General features: G+C 42.4%; 1 protein-coding gene across 1 annotated transcript in view; it reads left to right on the forward strand.

Moving 5' to 3' along the window:
* Positions 1-9,959: 9,959 nt before the first annotated feature.
* The window catches only part of LAMC1 (laminin subunit gamma 1), a 119,058-nt gene continuing 104,477 nt past the window's right edge, over positions 9,960-24,540 (forward strand). The window contains exon 1 of the mRNA XM_068986299.1: positions 9,960-10,374. Coding sequence (XP_068842400.1) covers positions 9,960-10,374 — 415 coding nt within the window. The remainder of the gene's footprint in view (positions 10,375-24,540) is intronic.

Below are 24,540 nucleotides of genomic sequence, written 5' to 3' on the forward strand. Positions count from 1 at the left end.
CTAAAGGAATATATAGATTGAATGTAATCACAAGCAAAATTCTAGGTAGACTTTTTTTTTTTTTCTGTAAATTGACAAGCCAGTTTTTAAATTGTTTGGAAAAGTAAAGGGTCAAGAATAATCACCATGGTCTTGGAGGGAAAAAAAAAATGTTGGAGAACCTATACTACTTGCTGTCAAGTCTTACTGCAGAGCTATATTAAAACAGAATACAGATAACTGAATCAGATTAGTGAGCACTTGATTAGTGATAAAGGCAATAGTGCAGAGTAATGTTGGAAATAGTATTTTCAATATTAGTGATTAAGCAATAGGGCAGCCGTATGAAAAAAGGTATCTTCACCTCTATTTCATACCATACAGAAAAATCAATTCAAGGTGTATTAAAGTTTTAAATATGGAAGATAAACCAAAATTTTCAGATCATAGTATAATAAGATATCCTATTATTTTTAAAGATTTTTTAAATGAGTATAAAAACAACACTAACATTTTTTTTTTTCTTGGCCAACCCTGCAGAATCTGTTTCCTGACCTGAGATTGAACCCGAGCCATGGCAGTGAAAGCACTGAGTCCTAACCACTGGACCACCAGGGAATTCCCAGAGCAACACTAATCTTAAAGGTCAAAATTAGGTTATACTAGGGATTTCTTTGGAGAAGGCAATGGCACCCCACTCCAGTACTCTTGCCTGGAGAATCCCATGGATGGAGGAGCATGATAGGCTGCAGTCCATGGGGTCGTGAACAGTCGTACATGACTGAGCGAATTCACTTTCACTTTTCACTTTCACGCGTTGGGGAAGGAAATGGCAGCCCACTCCAGTGTTCTTGCCTGGAGAATCCCAGGGACGGGGAAGCCTGGTGGGCTGCCATCTATGGGGTCACACAGAGTCGGACACGACTGAAGTGACTTAGCAGCAGCAGCAGCAGGGATTTCCTTGGTGGCCAGTGGCTAAGACTCTGCTCCCAATGCAGGGGGCTCAGGTTTGATCCCTGGTCAAGAAACCAGATCCCACATCCCACAACTAAGAGTTTGCATGTTGCAACTAAAGACCTGGTGCAACCAGATAAATAAATAAATATATTTTAAAATTCAGTTCAGTTCAGTCGCTCAGTCGTGCCAGACTCTTTGCGACCCCATGAATGGCACCACGCCAGGCCTCCCTGTCCATCACCAACTCCTGGAGTTCACTCAGACTCACATCCATTGAGTTAGTGATGCCATCCAGCCATCTCATCCTCTGTCGTCCCCTTCTCCTCCTGCCTCCAATCCCTCCCAGAATCAGAGTCTTTTCCAATGAGTCAACTCTTCACACGAGGTGGCCAAAGTACTGGAGTTTCAGCTTCAGCATCAGTCCTTCCAGTGAACACCCAGGACTGATCTCCTTTAGGATGGACTGACTGGTTGGACCTCCTTGCAATTCAAGGGACTCTCAAGAGTCTCTCCAACACCACAGTTCAAAAGCATCAATTCTTCGGTGCTCAGCTTTCTTCACAGTTCAACTCTCACATCCATACATGACCACAGGAAAAACCATAACCTTGACTAGACGGACCTTTGTTGGTAAAGTAATGTCTCTGCTTTTGAATATGCTATCTAGGTTGCTCATAACTTTCTTTCCAAGGAGTTAGCGTCTTTTAATTTCATGGCTGCAGTCACCATCTGCAGTGATTTTGGAACCCACAAAAATAGTCTGACACTGTTTCCACTGTTTCCCCATCTGTTTCCCATGAAGTGATTGACCAGATGCCATGATCTTTATTTTCTGAATGTTGAGCTTTAAGCCAACTTTTTCACTCTCCTCTTTAACTTTCATCAGGAGGCTCTTTTGTTCTTCACTTTCTGCCATAAGGGTGGTGTCATCTGCATATCTGAGGTTATTGATATTTCTCCTGGCAATCTTGATTCCAGCTTGTGCTTCTTCCAGTCCAGCATTTCTCATGATGTACTCTGCACAGAAGTTAAATAAGCAGGGTGACAATATACAGCCTTGATGTACTCCTTTTCCTATTTGGAACCAGTCTGTTGTTCCATGTCTAGTTCTAACTGTTGCTTCCTGACCTGCATACAGGTTTCTCAAGAGGCAGGTCAGGTGGTCTGGGATTCCCATCTCTTGAAGAATTCTCCACAGTTTATTGTGATCCACACAGTCAAAGGCTTTGGCATAGTCAATAAAGCAGAAATAGATGTTTCTCTGGAACTCTCTTGCTTTTTCCATGATCCAGCAGATGTTGGCAATTTGATCTCGGTTCCTCTGCCTTTTCTAAAACCATCTTGAACATCTGGAAGTTCACGGTTCAAGTATTGCTGAAGCCTGGCTTGGAGAATTTTGAGCATTACTTTACTAGCGTGTGAGATGAGTGCAATTGTGCAATAGTTTGAGCACTATTTGGCATTGCCTTTCTTTGGAATTGGAATGAAAACTGACCTTTTCCAGTCCTGTGGCCACTGCTGAGTTTTCCAAATTTGCTGGCATATTGAGTGCAGCACTTTCACAGCATCATCTTTCAGGGTTTGAAACAGCTCAACTGGAATTCCATCACCTCCACTAGCTTTGTTCGTAGTGATGCTTTCTAAGGGTTATTTGACTTCATATTCCAGGATGTCTGGCTCTAGGTGAGTGATCTCACCGTCGTGATTATCTGGGTCGTGAAGATGTTTTTAGTATGTTTTTAATTTCAATTATTATATTGTTCATCTCTGGTTCTTCTTTATGTTTTCTAACTCTTTGTTAAAAACTAAATTCTCCCTCTATTCATCCATTCTTCCTTGAGTTCTTTGGTTCTTTGAGCATGTTTAGGATCATTACCTTGAACTCTATGAAGTAGATTGCTTATCTTCATTTCACTTAGTTATTCTGGGATTTTATCTTGTTCCTTGTTTGCAACATACTCCTCAGTCACCTCATTTTGCCTAATTCACTGATTTTATTTCTATATGTTTGGTAGATTGGTCTTCTTTGATAGCTCAGTTGGTAAAGAATCCGCCTGCAATGCAGGAGACCCCGTTTTGATTCCTGAGTTGGAAAGATCCCCTGGAGAAGGGATAGGCTACCCACTCCAGTATTGTTGGGCTTCCCTTGGGGCTCAGCTGGTAAGGAATCTGCCTGCCATGCGGGAGACCTGGGTTCGATCCCTGAGTTGGGAAGATCCCCTGGAGAAAAGAAAGGCTACCCACTTCAGTATTCTGGCCTGGAGAATTCCATGGACTGTATAGTCCATGGGGTCGCAAAGAGTCGGACACGACTGAGCGACTTTCACAAATAGGCTTCCTTTAGCAACTGCCTTCCTCTCTGAAATGTTTGCCTAATCCTGTGACTCAGCAATTACATTTCTAGGTATATACTCACAAAAGTGTGTGCATGTGTGTATTTTCAAAGGACAAGAATTTTGATAGTAACAGAGTAACATTATTCAAAAAAGCCCTAAAGTGTAAATGACCGAACTGTCCACCAATCATAGAATGAATAAACCAGTTATAGTTTCTTTATACAATATAATACCACACAACAAAGAAAATAATAAACTATTGCTAAATACATGTGGATTCATATCAAAAAACACAATATTGATCAAAGAAGCCATCCCCCCTCCCCAAAACACATACTGTGTGATTTCATTTAAATAGCATTTGAAAACAAGCAAAACTAGTCTATGGTGACAGAAGTAAGGAGAGAAGCTACATTTAGGGAGAAGGGAAGGGTACTCATTGTCAGGGGACATGATGGGGCTTTTAAGTTAGGGTAATATTCTATTTCTGGACCTGGCTAGTGATTACACAACTGTGTGCACTTTGTGATATGGACTATTGAACTATACCCTGGAATTTGTGTGTGTGTGTTTTGCATGTAAATTGTACTTCAGTAAAAGATGTCTATTAAAATAAAAGAATGATTAAGTCTAGGAGAGAGAATTCTGATTAAAAGAAAAGTCATTTTAATAGTATCAGTTCAGTTCAGTTGCTCAGTCGTGTCCGACTCTTTGAGACCCCATGAATCGCAGCATGCCAGGCCTCCCTGTCCATCACCAACTCCCGGAGTTCACCCAGATTCACGTCCATCGAGTCAGTGATGCCATCCAGCCATCTCATCCTCTGTCATCCCCTTTTCCTCCTGCCTCTAATCCCTCCCAGAATCAGAGTCTTTTCCAATGAGTCAACTCTTTGCATGAGGTGGCCAAAGTACTGGAGCTTCAGCTTTAGCATCATTCCTTCCAAAGAAATCCCAGGGTTGATCTCCTTCAGAATGGACTGGTTGGATCTCCTTGCAGTCCAAGGGACTCTCAAGAGTCTTCTCCAACACCACAGTTCAAAAGCATCAATTCTTCGGCGCTCAGCTTTCTTCACAGTCCAACTCTCACATCCATACATGACCACTGGAAACACCATAACCTTGACTAGATGGACCTTTGTTGGTAAAGTAATGTCTCTTCTTTTGAATATGCTATCTAGGTTGCTCATAACTTTACTTCCAAGGAGTAAGCATCTTTTAATTTCATGGCTGCAGTCACCATCTGCAGTGATTTTGGAGCCCACAAAAATAAAGTCAGCCTTTATGTTCACTGTTTCCCCATCTGTTTCCCATGAAGTGATTGACCAGATGCCATGATCTTCATTTTCTGAATGTTGAGCTTTAAGCCAAATTTTCCACTCTCCTCTTTAACTTTCATCAGGAGGCTCTTTAGTTCTTCACTTTCTGCCATAAGGGTGGTGTCATCTGCATATCTGAGGTTATTGATATTTCTCCTGGCAATCTTGATTCCAGCTTGTGCTTCTTCCAGCCCAGCATTTCTCATGATGTACCCTGCATAGAAGTTAAATAAGCAGGGTGACAATATACAGCCTTGACGTACTCCTTTTCCTATTTGGAACCAGTCTGTTGTTCCATGTCCAGTTCTAACTGTTGCTTCCTGACCTGCATACAGGTTTCTCAAGAGGCAGGTCAGGTGGTCTGGTATTTCCATCTCTTTCAGAATTCTCCATAGTTTATTGTGATCCACACAGTCAAAGGCTTAGCTTATTTTTAAAGTCTTTATTAAATTTGTTACAATATTCCTTTGGTTTATGTTTTGTTTTTTTGGCCCTGCGTCATGTGGAATCTTAGTTCCCCGACCAGGGATCGAACTGGCACCCCCTGCATTGGAAGGTGGAGTCTTGACCACTGGACCACTAGGGAAGGCCCAATAAAAGCTTATTTATCTGTCTATTCTCTACAGTAGGATGCATTCAATATTTGGTTGGCAGAATAATAAAACTTTTGAGATGTGAAATTTTCTGTTCCTTTGATGGGAAAGATTTTGGGTAGGGAAGGGGTTCAAATTTGCTCCTAACTTTTGGAAACATTTCTTTCAAAAATTGTCTTTATATTAAGAAAATTCTAGTTTAAATCTTGTGGATTATGATATGTGTTCATTTTTTGCCCTCTCCCTTTTTAAACTAGTATCACAAGTAAAGATGGCTTAAACTGGGTATGTGGAGTTGGATGAAGGGAACGGGCTTTACCTCATAGAAGAGGAATCCTGTCTTCACTTGAGCCTGGCCACAATGATATCTTATCTAGTTATGCTTGGACTTGTACCAAGGACTAAGAAAGGATCCATAGCCCTAACACTAAGAATCATGTGTAGTGAGTGTAACTCTGAAGAGGGATCTTGTAATTCTCTCCTGCTGTTGTTGTTGTTCAGTTGCTGAGTTGTGTCCAGCTCCTTGTGACCCCGTGGACTGCAGCATGCCAGGCCTCCCTGTCCTTCCTTATCTCCCGAAATTTGCTGAAATTCATGTCGATTGAGTTGGTGATGCCATCCAACCATCTCATCCGCTGTCATCCCCTTCTCCTTTTGCCTTCAATCTTTCCCATCATCCGCGTCTTTTTCAATGTATCATATTAATTCTCACCTGATTAGAAATTCCCATTTGATAATCTCAAAACCTTGGAAGTTTGAGAAAGCTTTCCTTTACCCTTTTCTCATCCATGATCTTTAAACAACAGAAAAGAAAATAGCACTGGGCAGGCATCCAGAAAGTGCAGGCTCTCTATTCTCTGGGATCCTTAGTTTCCTCAATCCTATGTGTGCTATGTGCTAAGTCACTTCAGTTGTGTCTGACTCTTTGGGATCCTATGGACCGTAGCCAGCCAGGCTCCCCTATCCTCAACCCTAGACAATTACTATTCCTTGCTTTGGAATTATTTACATTTTGAAAAGTATAAAACAGAATGTAAATATAGACTAACACCTTTATATTATTAGTTGTAACTGTTATCTTTAAGTTGCATTCTAAAGATAAAAGATAAAGCTTGGGACTTTCCTGGTGGTCCAGGGGCAGATACTCCACACTCCCAATGCAGAGGGCTTGAGTTTGACCCCTGTTTCCCAGGTGGTTTCAGCAGTAAATAATCTGCTTGCCAGTGCAGGAGATACAGGAGACCCAGGTTCTATCCCATGTCAGGAAGATCCCCTGGAGGAGGAAATGGCAACCCACTCCAGTATTCTTGCCTGGAAAATCCCATGGACAGAGGAGCCTGGAGGGCTACAGTCCATGGCGTTGCAGAGTTGGACATGATTGAGTGATTAAGCAAGAGCACAGGAAACGAGATACCCACATGTCTCAACTAAGACTCGGTGCCAAATAAATAAAAAAAATATTTTTGAAAAAGATAGAGTAATGTCTAGACTTGGAAAGAATATAGGGAAATGAAATCAGAAAGACTAAGGGACGGAAAAATAAACACACTGGTAATCATAAAGGATAAAAAAAGGGCCAAGATGCAAGCTGCAAAGGTCAATACAAACTTTTAAAATTATTTTTCTAATTATATAGATCACATAGTCTCAGGCTTGATGTAATGGGCATCTGGGGTTTTTTTTCTGCCTTGTAACCTGCCTCCTTCCAGCAACAGCAACCTCTTTCCTTGGAGAACTGCTTTTCCTAAACTCCAAGGTTTTCACATCACTCTTTTCATCTTGCTAGGGCTGGGTATGCTCAGGCATCTGCAGTGACCCGGGTCAGGGGAGTCTGCATCCTTCCTTGAAACTGATTACACAGATCCTGATGGGGGAAATCTCTGTTCTCTGAAAAAAATATTTGGAGCTCTTTCCTCTATACAATAAACTACTACCTTCCTTCATCCTACCATTCTTGCAGTATTAAAATACTGGCGATCATCCCTTGAGGGATCTGAAACCATTTCCCCCACATTGTCACATTTTTCTTCTAAACACCACATTTGTTTACCAGAGATAATGAAGTTTCCAAGCAGCTAAGAACATGAATTAAGGACTCAGAAATTCTTTGAAAAAACAGGCCAGCTTGAAGTAAAAGAAAATCTCAAACATTCTCACTTAAAAAAAAAATAGTCTATTTAGTTAGCAGTGGCATCTCCAGGTACTTAAAATACTTGATTTGTTATCATCAATGATCTAGTTAGCATTAAAAATTTTCAAATTGTCTTAATTTTTTTTTCTTTTAATCAGGATTCAAACAATGGAGCAAAAAAAAAAATTTTTTTTTACCATCAAGCACACACTAGCTAGTTACATTTTTATCTCTCTTCAAAACAGATACATCCTTGTCACACTCTCATGATGAGCAACAGAATTCAGAAATCAATTCAAAGTCTCTTTGTGTGCTTTACAAATACCAGATGAGGTTCTGGTAATGAAACTGTGGGGTAGATAAGCATAAGTAATAGCTTTAGTTACCCTTGGACATCAGAACCCAAAAGGAAGCAGTGACAAGAAAACATGTATGTTGACTCATAGATTTTGGGTTCTCCATTTCTTCAACTATTTTGACTTGGCAGTAAACAAAAGGAGATACACTGTTTGGTTTGCCAATATCTAATACAATACTGAAAATTTATAAGGCAAATGTACTAATATATGTATTTAAATAGTTATTAACATTACAGATAATTAAAATTATCTGTAGCTCTATTTACAAACTAACATCCTTATCTTTGTCTTTTATGTCCTTGTTTCTTCTCAAGAACAATCAAGGACTGAGAGAGAATATCACCCCCTCTAGGTATAAATGAATATATTTTGCTTCTGACTCAAACATGAAAGGATGAAAAAACTTTGTTACCCACAGATCCACAACCTTCTTCAACCAAAGAGCAGATGCCAAGGGATGAGGAGTTACAGGCTTCTGAGTCATGCTTAATCTCCACCCACCTCATCAAATAAATTAACAATATAAGTGATCCATGTATCTGCGAAGCAAGCTCACCATTCTGACAAGTCCCCTAACCCGCTCCCCTCCCCAAAACCATCACTCTTAAGGTCTTCCTAGAATTAACGCTGACCCCTATCATAGTAACCTTACCAACCGAAAGGATACTTATTTCATCTTTTCCTATCCCCACCATCTCTCTCTTAACTGGGTTTCTGGGTACAAAACTAGATATTCTCCGCTCCCGCCCCCGACCCAGTGCATTTATTACTGTTAAGATCTTGTAAAGTTAAAAACAAAAATCTGTCTCAGGAGCATCCACCGCGTACACCCGACTTTGCTCCGGGACGCCAAAAGTGATCCATCCACGTTTACAGCGCCCTCCCTCTGCGTCTGTGCGCGTCGTATCAGCACTGAGTAGGTGCCCAGGTTCTGATCTCGGGCTAAACCTCATGATCTTCTGGCTGAGATTCTGTGAACTGAGTCATCCTGGCAAGGAGAATATTCCGTGACTCAGCAGGCCCGAAAAGGAGGATGTCAGATCCCAGATCCTTTCGAGTCTTTTAAAGGCAAGCTGGGGAACATAAACAACACAGTGGAAGAATTTCGCAGTGGGTCTGCTGCATACCCAGGGGAAAAAAATACCATTCCATTCCCAGCCTTCTCACTTCCTTTCTCGCCCCTGTTAAAAACCACGGGCTACGCTTTAATTCAGAGACAGGAAATCACTTCAGAAAACTCATTCTGATACTGCGATCCGGCCCTTTAATCTCCAGGGACCGTGTCAGCCCCCTGACACCCTGGAACTCTGCTAGGAAAGCCCTGAAGCCGGCCGCGAGCAGCAGGGGCGATTCCAGGGGCGGCCCTGCGGCGAGGGGGCTGGGAGGTAGGGCGGACACCCCACCTCCCTCCGCAATGTCGAGTCCCTAAGGTCCCCGCCCCGGGGCGCGGCCCGCTGGACACCAGGATGGACACCTGGCCTGGCTGGGACCCGAGCTATCTCGGCCCAGACCGCACGGGGCCCAAGGGCCAACTCTGAGCGTCCATCGCCCCTCCGGCGTCGCCGCTATAAGACCCCTCCGTTGCCCCCGCCCCCAACCCCGAGTCTTCCTGGGGACTCGGCGTCAGGGGACCCTGCTGTCCATCTCCCGGATGGGCGCCGGCTCTCCCGGGCCTCCGCGGCCCTCCCGGCATGCACCGCCCCGTCGCCCCGCCCTCCCCGTCGCCCCGCCCTCCCCGTCGCCCCGCCCTCTCTCCCGACCCCGCCCACCACTCGCCCCCCTCCAGACCCCTCCCCCGCCGACCGCGCGCCGCGGGCTCGAGCGCGAGGTGCCGCCGCGAGTCTCCGGGGCGGACGCGCAGTTCACGGCGCGCGCGGAGGGCCGGGGAGCGGCTGCGAGGACGCTGGGGTTGGGCTTCCTCCTCGGCTAGATAGACCCCACCCCACCGTGCCGACCCCACCCCCAGCTCCTTCCTCCCCGGGGGCGCGCGTGCGCGCGCGGGCACGCGCTCGGAAGTCGGTGGTCGGCGGCGAGTTGCGGGCTGTGTCCCGGGTGCGAGAGAGGTGCGCGCGGAGCCCCTCTCAGCCAGCCGCGCGGTTCTCGCCCGGGGCGCCCACCCGCCCGTTTTTCTCCGGTGGCAGAGCCGCCTCCACCGCGCGTCTGCAGAGCCCGGTCACTGGGCCCCGCGGCTGAACCCGCGCGGAGCGGCCTCCGAGGGACGCCGCCGGGCGAGAGGAACGCACCCACGCCCTGGCCTTTGCCGTGGCCCAGCGCGGGGGCGGCGGGATGAGGGGCAGCGACCCGGCCGCGGCGGCGCGGCGGTCGCGGGGCCGCTTCTGGCCGGTGTTGGTTGTGCTGGCGGCCGCCGCGGCCGGCTGCGCCCGGGCAGCCATGGACGAGTGCACGGACGAGGGCGGGCGGCCGCAGCGCTGCATGCCCGAGTTCGTCAACGCCGCCTTCAACGTGACCGTGGTGGCCACCAACACGTGCGGGACTCCGCCCGAGGAGTACTGCGTGCAGACCGGGGTGACCGGGGTCACCAAGTCCTGTCACCTGTGCGACGCCGGGCAGCCCCACCTGCAGCACGGGGCAGCTTTCCTGACCGACTACAACAACCAGGCCGACACCACCTGGTGGCAGAGCCAGACCATGCTGGCCGGGGTGCAGTACCCCAACTCCATCAACCTCACGCTGCACCTGGGTAAGCAGTGACAGCCCCGTGCGCCCTGCTGCTGCTTTGCCCGCAGCCCGGCTCCCGGGCCACCTTCACTCCCTGGTCCCGCCTGGACAAGTGCCCGAACAGCCGCATGTGGGCTCTCTGCTCCCCAGCCTGGGCCACACAGAAATTCCCTTCTCCAACTTCTACGCTAGATCTAACACCTAACTTCCTGCGAGCCAAGATGCTTCCCGCCAGCATCTCTCTGTCTGCTTTCCTCTTCTAACTTAGCCGGCTTTTCCTTCCTTAGATTATTCGCCATTTCAGCTTCTTTGGTCCCTCTTTTCCTGAAGCATGAATCAGAAACCCTCCTCGCCCCTCTCTCCTTGTCCACCTTAAGCACTTTTACCTTGTTTAAAAGCCTTTCTCTCCAGGCTTGAGGGTGATTGTTGTTTGCTCTGCTGAATACGCTAGAGAGGAAAGGTTAAGGGGATTTGAGGGGAGCAAATGCGTTTACTACCGCTGTTACCTACGTGTAATTAAAATAGAAGTTCACTTTTAAAGTTATTGTTCTTGAAAGTTGTTCATCTTTAATGAAGGGCCACAAAGCGATTTCACTGCTAATCTCGGTACGGAGAAAACAAAAGGAAGTATCTGCACCGACTGCAATTGTTGGGTGAAGTTTGGTCCCTGAGTAAAAACACTCCCCTCACTGCCTTCCCTTTTGCTTTGATTCAAGGCAAGTGTAGAAGCATGTGTGAGTGACCTTTTAGAAATCAGGAAAGGGATGTATAGAAAACTTCATCGCTGGGTGGTAGACGAGGATGGACGTGTTTATCTCAAAGAAAAATCATGTCTGATTTGGGTCAGTTTTTCGTCATCATTGGAATATACAAACAAGCTGAGTGATTCATCATTGTGTTTAACAGAGTAACATATGCATAAGAAACTGACATTTGACATGTAGAGCTTAAGCCTCAGTTCTGTTGAAAGCCATGATTTTACTGGTAGCTGTTTTTCAGAGAGAACAGGATGCCAACCCATTCTTCTGTCACATCAGGATAGTTCTGTAAGGCTGGAAGCATGATTTGGGGAATCTTTGAAAGGAACTGTTTGATGAGCACATGGTTCTTTCGGTTGTGGTTTTGTATTTTTCTTTCCACTGCTCTCTGGTACATTAAGTTTTATGTAAGTGTCAAGATTCCAGAGAAAGTACTTGAAAAGTGAAGTTAAATTACGGTGTGTGGAGTAAGTTTTAGAAAAGCAGTATTTAGCACTTTTGTAGTAAATATTTTATTTGTAGACAAATAGTTAGGAAGATGAAACTTTTCAAAAATACGTTTATAAACTGGAACTCTGAGGCACCTATTTTTCAGAGATGGAAGAAGTAAACAGTTCAGTTTTTCAAAGGTATTGGAAACATATAGAGCTAAATTGTATGTTGGAACAGGTGCCCTTCTGAAGATTCTGCAAGAGACCAAGGGCCTCCCAAGACCTTGTGGGGCTGCTCTTAGCTCTTTTCTCCTAAGTGTTATATCTTTAAACTTGGCCAGAATTATTTTTGAAATTTTTATCCATTTAATTTTGTTTAAATTTTTGTTTTGTTAAAGTTGCTGTGTTGAATTTTGAATCTCCACCATCTGTTTTGAAATATTAAACATTTTGAAGCAAAATCATGGATGATGTCTCACATGCCTGAGATTCATTTGAAAACTTCTGCATAAGAATCTCTTATGTAGGTAAAGATAGGGCTGACAGTCTGGACCTTCTGAATTTTCTGCTGTGAGCATTGCATCTGTTGTTGTTGAGTCACTAAGTCGTGTCCAACTCTTTGCAACTCCATGGACCATAGCCTGCCAGGCTCCTCTGTCCATGGGATTTCCCAGGCATGAATACTGGAGTGGGTTGTCATTTCCTTCTCCAGGGGATCTTTCTGACCCAGGGATCAAACCCCAGTCTCCTGCATTGACAGGCAGATTCTTTACCATTGAGCCACCTGGGAAGCCCTTGATCACTTTGTAGTAAAAAGTTATTTCAGGTGACGGTGTAGGAAGGTAGATTACTCAGTGATTACTTCTCTGTTAACAAAGATAATGTGTTAAGTAAGACAGTATCTGTCAAGTTAGGTTGCTCCTCCTGGGTGACGGATACATGCCTTTGGGTCCTAGTGATTGAATGCTTGAAAGACTTTTTTCTCTGAAAATGTCGTATATGCTTAAACTTGTTTTGCTGAAAAGTTCTTCAGTTTTTGGTAACATTTTTGCTAAATGAAGTTCATAAAACTGTAGATTTAAAACTTCTAAGTAAAAAGTTACCTAAAATAGTTTTCATACAAGTGCTGTAAAAACATTTTCTTTAAGCTGTTTAGGCAGACAATTTCTAAAAAACTTGATAAGAACTTACTGTACTTGTTCTTGGAAGGGGAGAGAGATCTATGTGTGGTGGGGTTAGATGTTTCAATCTCTCTCTATCCCATCTCTTTTTTAATGACAAGGATATATGTATTCATGCATGTTGTGCTCTCTGACTTATGGTAGATAGACAGGATTTTACGTATTGCGTGTTCAATGTATTCACTCCCTAACTCCAGTTACTCCATGGGCTCTAGGTAACTAATTATTTCCCATGAATTCAAGGACCATGACTGTTTGTGCATCTGTTAAATCTCCTATCCAGTTCAGATTTCACATACCCTTAAACAAGTGATGCATATTGTGCTCTGCCCTTACAGAGCATGTGAAACTACGGGAGCAGTGTGAAAGAACTAGGTCTGGCCACCACTTTTCTAGCTTTTCTTTTAATGTTGAACTTTAAACACAGTAAACTTTAAAATAAGCAAAGTCAGTTCTCACTTAAGTAGTCACAAGAAATATACATACTTTGCCGCTGATCCTGTCTTTTTTTTTTTACTGTAAAAGTGAAACATGACATAATGAATTAAAACAGTATAATGACTAGTGTGTACTTCATCTCCAGTTGCTAAGTTGCCCTGGAGACTGTTCAGAAACTTTTCATGCATACACATGTATGTGAAATTACATGATCATTTTAACTGGTCCTCTTTTGGGTGGTGAGGCATATTTTAATAGATGGCAGGTACAAATTAGATGGTTGTACCATTATCATCACTTGCACGAAAGCCAGGAAAATCAGCACTGATTTTGAAAGCAGCCATCTCTTAAGCACCACATACAGTAATCCAGGGTGCAGGGTGTAATGTATCCTTAGATATAATGAGTTACAGTTGCTGTGGGATTCAGAACCACATTTTCTGCCTGTTGTGAAGAAAAATCTCAGCAAGGCACCCTTTTCTAAAAAGAAGTTTTTCTTAGTTTGCCTTCAACTTCTGGATCTTCTCTCCTGACTTCTATATGAATTATTCAACTACTTTTTCACAGTTTAGCTTTGGGGTTTTATAAGTTATAGTGAGTTTTATCCTTATCAGCAGAGAAGCTGATAGTAAGATTGTAGCTGAGAACCTGTTTATTAAAACAACCTATTTAATAAACTTGGTAGTCATTTGTAGGTGAAAACTTGGCAAACTGGGTCTTGATCTTGGAGGAGGGTACCTTTCCCTCTTTCTAAAAACAATTATATTAAGGAGAAGAGTGCTTATAAAACCAACTCAGTCAAAGTTTATGGAACTCCTAAAATTTATACCAAGATCAGATTGGTGTCCAAGCTTGCTTTTATAAGTTTCGAGGAACAAACAGTGATTAAATGATGCTTTTAAGCTGTATCTAAGATACTCTTTTTTGGTGTCTAAGTTAGAATAATCGCTATATAAGGAAGGATATTGCACTTTATTCTGTTTGGTCCCTTAATGTATATTTAACAGGAAAAAACGGCAATTTTTTTTTTCCCCAGGAAAATCTTTGCAAGGTAGGTTCTGACTCTGTCAGAACTCTGGTGACTTCACTGTGGTATTTGTGTACCCTGAGGGGACACTATTTTAGTTTGTCTCACAAAGGCCTGATTCACATTTTGCAGGTTTCAACTTGAGAAGTTGAGTAGCTCTTCTTTAATGGCCAGCAGTTGGTGAACACAGTTTTATAAAGTCGCTCTTGGCTGGTTTCCTATTCTACAATTCACTGCTTTTCGTCCAAATACCTTCTTCATGTTTCTAGAGTATTTAGAAAAACAATGTACACATTAGGAGAAAATTCTGGAGCTGTAAGCTCCCTTCCACCCATGATTTTGTCGTTGACTGCATTTGTGGGAGGGACAAAGCTTGTCTATTTCAATTCTGAATCCTCTTAGGAAGTCAGATATACCTTTTGCTGTTCACTCCTCAGCCTTGTGCATTACATTCTCACATTACCTCCAAGTATCCTGCAAACATATTTTAAATACCTACTAAATGCATGGTGCAGTACCTGACAGAAGGGTGTAGAAGATTGAAGGTCCATTCTTTAGAAGTTTATACTCGATTAGGTGGAATTTTGGCTTCCCTGATGACTCAGATGGTAAAGAATCTGCCTGCTATGCAGGAGACTCAGGCTTGATCCCTGGGTCAGAAAAATCCCTTGGAGAAGGGAATGGCAACCCAATCTAGTATTCTTGTCTGGAGAATTCCATGGACTGAGGAGCCTCACGGGCTGTAGTCCATGAGGTTGCAAAGAGTCAGACACGACTGAACAACTTGCACTTTCAATTACTTCCGTTTGGAATTTTCATACCCAGATGTAATGCCACTACCATACTAAATCAGGAGGGCCTTTGTAGTATTTTAAAGCATCCAGTCAATTACTGATTAGATTTTCATAACTCATTGAGGGAAGGGGAAGATGAGGACCTGAGGTTGTGATTTGCCAAAAATTACAGTGGTGGTAGGTTTTTGACTCAGTCTAACATAATAGCTCCTTCAGCTCTTAGCTCCTCTAACAGATCTCTCAAAAGAATAACTAGTTTATCCCAGGGCAACTTTAAAATACAAGTTCATGTATATACTGATTCAGAGATACCAAACTCCCTTGGTTTTCCTTCTCCTGCCTCTGTTCCTGTCCACTTAACGTTTCTGAATTTCTTTTTTCTTTCTTTTCTTTTTTTTTTTTCATGTTACTTACTCTTCTTGAATGAACTTATCTTAATCTGAAGGCTTTCATTACTGTTGGCAAATCAGTGGATTCTAAATTCACATTTTCAAGACAGTTTCTTCTCCAGGTTGGACATGGTCAGTTTGGGATGTCCAGAGGTCATGTCCAAAACTAAATTCATTCCTTATTATCTTATCCAGTTCAAATCTGTATCTTAATGAAATGAAGATACAGCTAAATTACTGTTTAGCCCTGAGACTCTCATCCATTCTTTTGCCAAGTGAAGAAGTGAAGTCGCTTAGTCGTGTCCGACTCTTTCCGACCCCAGAGACTGCAGCCTTCCAGGCTCCTCTGTCCATGGGATTTTCCAGGCAATAGTACTGGAGTGGATTGCTATTTCCTTCTCCAGGGGTTCTTCCCAAACCAGGGCTCGAACCCGCTTTACCGTCTGAGTCACAAAGACCGTGCTTTATAGGCACCAGTAAGGATTACTGTTTGGCCGGCAGATAGCATCCACTGCTGAAAGTCTCTGGGCAGCTGTAACTCCATCACTTTCTTTCCCACCCATCCTTACTGCAGTCTGACCAAGACTCTACTTTCACTTCCTGTATCCAGCCGTTATGTCTCTTGGATCCTTATCTTTATCTTGCTTTACTGTAGCTCCCCGTGGAACTCTACCTTGATTACTGCAGCAGCTTGCTAACTAATTTGGTGGTCTTTCTGCCTCCAGTTTTGCTCTTTCTTGTTTGGGCAGCCATTGCCTGGGACTGAGCACTGGTTCTAAAATGCAAACCTGTTGATGTTATATCCTAGCGAAAAATTTCTGCAGTGGTTCCTCAAGGCTTTAAGATAAAGTCCAGACACCTTGTCATGCTGTGTAAGGTACTTTAGGGTCTGGACCTTTTTAAACTTCTAGGCTTATCTTTTGTCATTTCATGTGCTCAGAGGGTTCCTTCTCTGGTTTGGGACACTTCTCCCAGGTGTCACCACCCTTAGGAACCCTTCCCCAGTTTGTTTTTCTTATCCCTTTCCATCCTACTCCCTGGCCTGGATTAGATCTTCTGCTCACACCACCCTGTAGGTATCTACCACAGCACTTACCACATGGCATTGTCTTGCTTTACTTTTCTCCACTTCTAGACCAGGAGGTTTTTGAAGGCCAGGTTGGAGATTTTTGTTTTTAGTTTAGTTGCACATAAGGTTAGTTAATTGCTTGCTATGCCTCAGCACCATACAGATTCCTGGGTATATAATGATTCACTGGACATTGCCCTGACCTTCTGGAACTTGTGGCTTAGATGTGGAGTCCTAGGTCTCTCTCCTGAGTGTGGGCGGGCAAATTATAGCCCACATGCTAAATCCAGCCCTGGGCTGCCACCTTTTTTTGTATGGGCCATGAGCTGAGAACAGTTTTTACATCTTTAATTGGTTGAAAAAATCAAAAGAAGAAAAATAAGGACACATGAAAATTATATGAAATTCCAATTTTAGTATCTGTAAAATTCCTTTGAAACACAGTCAAGTTCATTTATTAACGTATTGTCTCTGGATACTTTTGCACTGCAAAGGCAGGGTTGAGTGTGTCAATATGTCCTGGCCCACAAAGCCCAAAATGTTTACTGTCTGACCCTCTACAGCATTAGTTTGGTGACCTCTGCTTTAGGCGGATGCATTCAGTGTTACATAAACTTTTAGGTAAAAGGTGCACACGTAGTGAGCATTCACTTAGTTCACCATTTGGAGGGAGGCTGAAGGGTTTATATCTTCAATGCTTAACAGTCTGTCTGGCATAGTGTTCAATAGGTATATGAAAAATGAGTAAATAAATGAATGCTTGAACTATAAGAAGCCCCAAAACAGTCCACATTAACTTACATTCTTCTCAGTAACACTTTTGTGAATTTATCAGTGCCATCTCTTCATTTTCTTGAGATATATGCCACTGTTAATATGGTCCATAGTGGTTTTATTTCTGTAGCTTTAAAGAAAAGTACTAAGTTGGGTGTGGAACTGATACAGAATTGAAAGATCTGTGATTGTCCTTTTTGGGGGGCAAAAATTAGACTTTATATGATTTAAAGTTAGCTGGATAAATTTTATGAGTAAACTATATGCTCAGATTTGAATCTCCCTTGTGACTGTTCCTGAAATTTTAATGTTAATATCGTGTATTTTTTCTTTAGAAATAGTCATAAATTTTATTTTAAAATATGTATTCACATGTCTGTGGTTGAAATAGACTCTAAAAGGCTATTATTATTAAGCAGTTGTGGGGTAGGGTTGCAGTGAAATATCTTTATTTGCTTATTGTGTGTGGCATTTTTAGTTTATTTAACTCATTGGGGTGCAGTTGGAATACAGGGATACTGAGGCATGCCTTTTCTGCAGGATAGTGAAGAACCACATTAAAGTGGGTAGACAGATGAATAATAACCACTTATTTGTCTAGAGTTAACAGGCAGCAAAACCAACAGATGCTTCTTTCCTTGGTTCTTGTTTCCAGCTGTATGTAACTGACAGCTCTGCTGCTGTTCTGTTTGAGTTTTAGGAGAAAGTGTCAAAATTTAGAGCAGAGCTGTTTATTTATTTTTACTGTCCAAAATTCTGGAGAAGATTGTTAAAAATAAGAGATTGCAAATCTGTCCCTTATTTTAAACTGTCCTTTCAGAGGGTGAAATTTCAAGATGACTGTGTGCTAGTTCTGTTCCTTTACCTGAATTTCTTGCTCTAAGATTTGTAAGAGGGCCTTGCTAAGATTTGCAAACCTCTCCTTTCTTATAAAATGATCAAGTTAGATGTTGCTCATTCAGGCCTAAAATGGACAGCTTGCTAAAAGGGGTTAGCAGAAAACTCATTTATAGAAATGTTGCTGAGGTTTTAGAGTTTTGTGCCAGACTGTGGTGACACTAATTAAGTACATCTGCCTTTCTTTCCATGGACTCTTCCAGGGGGACCAGCCTAAAATAACTGGGTCCAGTCAGCCTGGTGCCCTATGCAGCTACATGTTCATGAATAAAATAAAGCAGACTTATCTCTTTCTTAGACAGTGGTGCTCTCAGATCTCTTGTGGCAAGGCTGGGAGATGAATTAGGGGATTTACATTATTTCTTTTAAAACTTAGGAGTTGTACATTCCCTCAGCTCCCTGCTTTTACTCTTTGTTTCCAGCTGCACGGCTGCTTCCTATTATATTGCAGTCAACATTGAATTTTTGCTGTATCATCTTTTTCTGAGTTTTGTTATTTTATCTTCTTTCTGTTTTGCAAGTTTTTAAAAGTGAAAATTCAGAATCAGCCTCCTTCACTTAAAAAAATTTTTTTTTGGAAGTAAAAAATACAAGTGGTCCTGTGTAGTTAGGGACTCAATGACTTTTGTTCGTGATGATAAATCACAGTGTACATGAAGAATGATTGCCCATGGCAGTGACTATAGAGATGCCTTCAGTGTTTTCAGAGACATGATCATTGATCAGGTTTTCTTTTTCTCCGTTATATTTCTCACTTTATGTTCTGTATCTTGAGTTGCATGGAGATTACATAGGTGTATACATATATATAGATTCAGAGCCATACATTTAATATTTGTGCACTTAATTGTATGTTAATTATTATTCAAATTAGAAAAAAGAATTAAGAAACATTTCAGTCTTTTAAAATACAAAAAACATATAGGTGATTTTTTTAGTTTGAGGTTTGATTTTGGTTTAAAATAGGAGAGCACAGAATCTGAGACTTAATCTAAACTCTCTTTCTCTTGCTGTCTTTCTATGCCACTAGCAGTTGCTGGTATTAATAGGCATTAAGAAATGTTTTTTTGAATGAAAGGATGAACAAGCCAACCAGCTGATCTTCATTGAGGTGTCAGCTGATTTTAATTGACGTACCCACAGCGTAGGTTTAGAAAAGCATTCAGTTGAGCTTCATAGTAAGTCTCAGGAAGTGGAGTGTGGGCAGGTGTGCAGGGTGACCAGTTCTCTTTGCTCTTCTCATCACTACCTTTAACCAAGTAAGGATTTGGTTAGTCACCCCTATGGATAGTAATAAAAGATGACTGGTGACTGCTCTGAGGTGGAACAGGTTGAGTTTAGGTTGGAATTCAGATCTGCTGTGGATAGATTATGCTCTTGCCACCTTGCTATGTTAGAACAAGCCTGGTAAGTGATGGAGAGCTGAAGAGGACCTTTTAACTGGGCAGTGAAATGAAAGTACACCAAATGGGGCTACTGAGCCTGGTTTCTCTGACAGATCTCTGCTTGAGCGCTGGATTTGGATTGTTTCTTTAAAAAGGATCTTTGCACTTGTGAAGAAGAGAGGATTGTTAGCAATGGAAAAGTACTAGGTTTTGGGTGCTTATACTAGCTTTATATTTAGCTGTTAACAGTTCTAGGAATTTCTAAGGAATTTATTGAATTTCAGAATGAGATCCTGTGTTTTGTCAGTGTCTACTGATAGGAAAAGTGTACCACATAGCGTGTTTCCTGAAGGGTGGTTGGGAACGCTAACTTATCTCCTTCCTACCTATCCATGACTCCTTTTGGTTGTTGAGAATGGCTGAGTTAGTTCAGTTGCTTACTTTATCTGACATCTTTAAAGATAAGTCTGTCAGGGCCATCTCCAGTTTCTATTTCATTTCCTCTGCTTCATGTCAACTCTATTACATTGTGGCTTTTTGGTTATTCATGTTTGCTGACTGAATAGGTCTAACCACCTTTTATTGATTGATAAATAACTGCTGTGGTCCCGGGAGATTTCTTGGTCACTGTTTCCTCTTTCAAGCTCAAAAGTGACTCCCTTCACCTTGATTTTGATTGCTGTAAATGTTAGTTTATAAATCTACAACTCTGTCTATGTAATCTGTCTTATCTGTGTATCTATCTGTCATTCTGTGTTTATCTCTTTAGGTTCCCCAGAGCACTCCTGAGCTAAGGTTCAATCAGGGAATTCCTAGATCCCTTAAAATTAATTTTTTTTTTTTTTTTTTTGCTTTCTTTCTGAAGAAGGGGTTTATATTTCCCACTTGGATTTTGTATTTTGTATTCCTCCACCACAACATACTACCCGCACTTCTACGAAGATGAGGTGTTAATCACAGTCCTACTTTATCTGCTTTCTTTATAGAGCTGCTTTGTACACATTGGTGTGACACAGGCATTACATCGAGTGACTGATGACTTTTAAGTTCACATTTCTTATGAAAAGGATGGCACTCATGGCTGCATCCTAGTCTGTGTGTTGGGCTTCAAAATGCCCCCACCCCTTTTGCCAGTTGGGAAAATACAGAAGCATAAGCGGGTTTTTCCATCAGCTGTCTTCAAAGAGAATAAAAGGATGTTAAGTATTTCCAAGAGAAGAGCTTCACAGTTTTTGAAAAGGGGGTCATGACAGCTTGTTGAAAATGAGTTGAACAGCTTCTATTGCACTTTCTGTTCACTGGCAGGGACTGGGAAGTGATGTTTTCCTGCTCTGGCAACAAAGATCCTGGTTAGAGGCAGGAATGGTTTGCCCAGATGTTCTCAAAATCTGAGGTCATCTTATTATCACCGACTACTGAGGACTAAGTTATAATAGCTTGGCAATGTGAAATGATGAGATCTAGAAATGGATTTTGTTTTCTGACTGTCCTAAACAACTTCAGTTTTCTGGAATGTTGGCATCTTTGGACTTCTAAATATGTGGCTAACTAGAATAATTTTGGAGTTGAAAAGAGACTTAGGAAAGCTTAAGCTGTTAAAAAATGAGTTCTACGGATGGGTCCTTGCGTAATTTGCTTAATTAACTACTTCTTACCAAAGAAGTTAGGGTGTAGTTGCCTTGGTTTAGCAGTTGGTGCTCTGGTGTTGCTGTTCTCTTCCCCTACTGGTTCCTGCTGCTTATGGACCTTGTTCTGACAGGACGATGACTTCTATTGTTTCAGTGCCACTGTTTTTAGACTGTTCTTATTATTTAAATGCCAGATCCTGATCTGGTAATGGTGAGCATCCTGAAATTTTCATTGAAGTTGTGTTCTTTTTTGGAGGTGAGAAGAAACATGAGGCCAAAGGTGTACATTGTTGCGGGGGGAGAGACAGCTGGAAACCAAAAGAGCAATTGTATACTTTAATTGCTTTGGTCATGTGGTTGCCCCTTCATGGCAAAAGGGTCTTGTTCTGTGGGCTTGAGCATCTAGGATTAATTTTCAGAGTGGCTCTGTGCATGGTTGTGAATTTCTAGTGAGTATTTTAGATAAGTCATGGGATAGAAAGTCTGTTGAATACCAGATTCTTACAACTCTGCTACAGATTATGAAAGTTTGTGGGCCCATCTGTAATGCAGCTGTAATAAAATTTGTTTACTTTATCAGGACCGTTTCAGAGGCTCAAGCTGGTTTGTTTACTGCTGTTTTCAGCATTTTTGTTGCTTGCCAAGAAATAGTTAGCATCAGTTCCTGGTGCAATTGGGACCGTTCAGTTTTGTGGCCATTCTGATAAAGCTTGGTTTTGTTTTAGGCCCACTTTAAAGTTCTTGTATCCTGGCACAAGACATGGATGGTAAATCTAGTGTACCCGAAGATACGGTGTGCAAATTAACAAACTTTCCAGATGTGTGGAGACTGGAGGCTTGTTTTCTGTGCTGTTTTTCTATGTTCTTCTGTGTGTATCTATGCTTTCCCATTTTGTTTTGTTTTAAATAGGAAAACCCCTTGGGGAAGAGGGATCTGTTCTTTGGAATGGGGAACAAAATAAGTATTAAATTTTTTGTGAAACCTTTAAGTTGGATTTGCCATTTCTGTGAGAGAAAGGAGAGGCAGCTTTGTTTCCAAAAGGGAGACTGCTAGGAAGGCTGGTGTTGGGGTGCGACTCTGTGGAAGTAACTAAAAGGACTTCTTCACATCCCTAGTGATTTTCAGTTATGAAATGGGCCACTAATGCTCTGAATCAGCAGCCTTTTAACCACGCCTGACTAAATAGACCTTGTTTTTGAAATTCACAGCAGTGTCTAGATCCCTGCTGTCTTTTTGTCCATCCTGCTAACACACAGCTGTTTTTGTTCATACATCATTTTATGTTCAACTGCCTGGTGACTTCCTCAGGTCCCTTTTATGGTGAATAATGGACACATGGGCGTGCAGACACCCAAGTGTGTGATTATTCAAACAGGAAGTCTCCAGGAAACACAGTAACCTTGTCAGAGGAACAGAAGGTGGTATGGGAAAGGCCATTGATGATTTTAGGCTTAAAACATCTACAGGGAAAAATCTGACAACTTCTGAGATAAGGACATTCTGTAGCTTATAAAAGGGGTGGTTTATTTGGAACTTGTTTCATTTTCCCCCCTAGACATTTGGAGTAGTCAGCGTCCATAATCTATAACATAGAAATGGAGGTAAAAGAGCAGCAGTGTGGCATCAATGGCATTAAAAACAGAAGGAAGAACTTCACTGGTGGTCCACTGGTTAAGAATTCACCTGCCAATGCAGGGTATACAAGTTCGATCCCGGGTCTGGTCTGGAAAGATTTCACATGTGGCAGGGCCACTAAGCCTGCGAGCTGTAACTACTGAAGCCCTCCCGCCCACCCTAGAGCCTGTACTCTGCAGTAAGAGAAGCCACTGCAATGAGAAGCTTGCATGCTGCAACTAGAGAGTCACCCCCACTTGCTGCTGCATTGAGAAAAAGCCTGCACACAGCAGTGAAGACCCAGTGTAGCCAAAAATAAATAAATTAAAAAAAAAAACCAGGATGGAAACTCTGCGGGTCTTGGAAAGAAGGTGCAACAACTCATCTTTCCTGGAGGTGACAATGAGGCCGTACACAGGAACAAGCAAATGACTGGGACTTGACAGGGACTGAGGGACCTGATGGGATTGGATCGGATTAAAAGAAGGTTCTTTTACAGATCCTATGATTATTGAGTGCAGAAAGAATATGAGATAAAGATGTGGATTCTAGTGGGAGAGCAAGCATGTGTATATCAGTGAACACGCTGAGACAAAATATAAAGCACTATAAGAGAAAGATCAGAAATTGCACGTGACTGCAAAGAACTGATTGTAACTGATGAAACGATTCCCAGACCACTTACCTGGTGACCTGTCAGATTCCTACCAGGTTTGAGAGTTCTTGATTATATGATGGAGGACTTGATAGAACTAGTCAAATAAATTCTCTTTTTAGATTTAAAAGTGAAAATTAAATCTGGATGTTAAAGAGGTGGGTAGCTCTGCATTGACAGCAGTTTGTATTACGCAGGTAGAGTGAGGCAGATGCTGAAGAAAAGAATTCTGCTTTTGGCTTAATTAGTGGAAGCAATGGTATTTGAAGGAGTATTAGGTATGTTCGTTGTGTGCTTGGAACTCTGCCCTTAAGTTCCAGTCATGGTCATGTTCAGACAGCATGGGTGCCACGCCGTCTTGATTCCTTACCTTGTTTATTTGGTTAACTTCTAATTGTCCTTCAGAACTCATGGCATATCTCAGTTTCTCTGGAAAGATTTTGATTTCTAATTCCTCCTGCCCCTCCATAGCATTTGCTGTCATGTTGTTCAATGTCCATGTATTTGTTCATTTCTGCCAATCACTGAACATACTGCACGCCTGTGATTTGAGAGGTGCTAGATTGTCCTGTTTCGTTTTCCCCATTAGACTGAATTCATTGAGGAAAAGATGCAACTACTGAGCCCATGCGCCGCAACTGCTGAAGCCTGCGTGCTCTGGAGCCGGTGCTCCAAAACAAGAGAGGCCACTGCAGTGATAAGCCCGTGCACCACAACTAGAGATCAGCCCCCATTCACCGCAGCTAGAGAAAGCCCTTGGGCCGCAGCAGAGACCCAGTGCAGCCAAAAAACCCTAAATTTTAAAGAAGGCCCTGCAAGGTGCTGGAGATGGGACAGAAAAGAAGACCTAGAGCTTTACTTCTGGGTGAGAGAGAGGCCCTGACCCTAGGAGGGGTGTGTTGACTTTCTTTATTACGTTGGCTTATGTATTCTTAGTGTATTGCATAATACCTTTCATATTGTAGTAAGTGCTCCAAAGTTTGCTGAATGAATGAATTCCTGTTTCTGTGTGGCACCAGCTGTAGAATGCAGATAAAAGAGAGAAACAGTAATTTTGTTTAGATTTTTCTCAAGATGGAGTTGGCCTTTTACATAGGGTAATTGACACTGGCTCAGGTGGAGGGGAATGGCTGGTCCACGATGTCGC

This window comes from Capricornis sumatraensis, chromosome 14 (assembly GCF_032405125.1).
Source record: "Capricornis sumatraensis isolate serow.1 chromosome 14, serow.2, whole genome shotgun sequence".
In the NCBI taxonomy this organism is placed as follows: domain Eukaryota; kingdom Metazoa; phylum Chordata; class Mammalia; order Artiodactyla; family Bovidae; genus Capricornis; species Capricornis sumatraensis.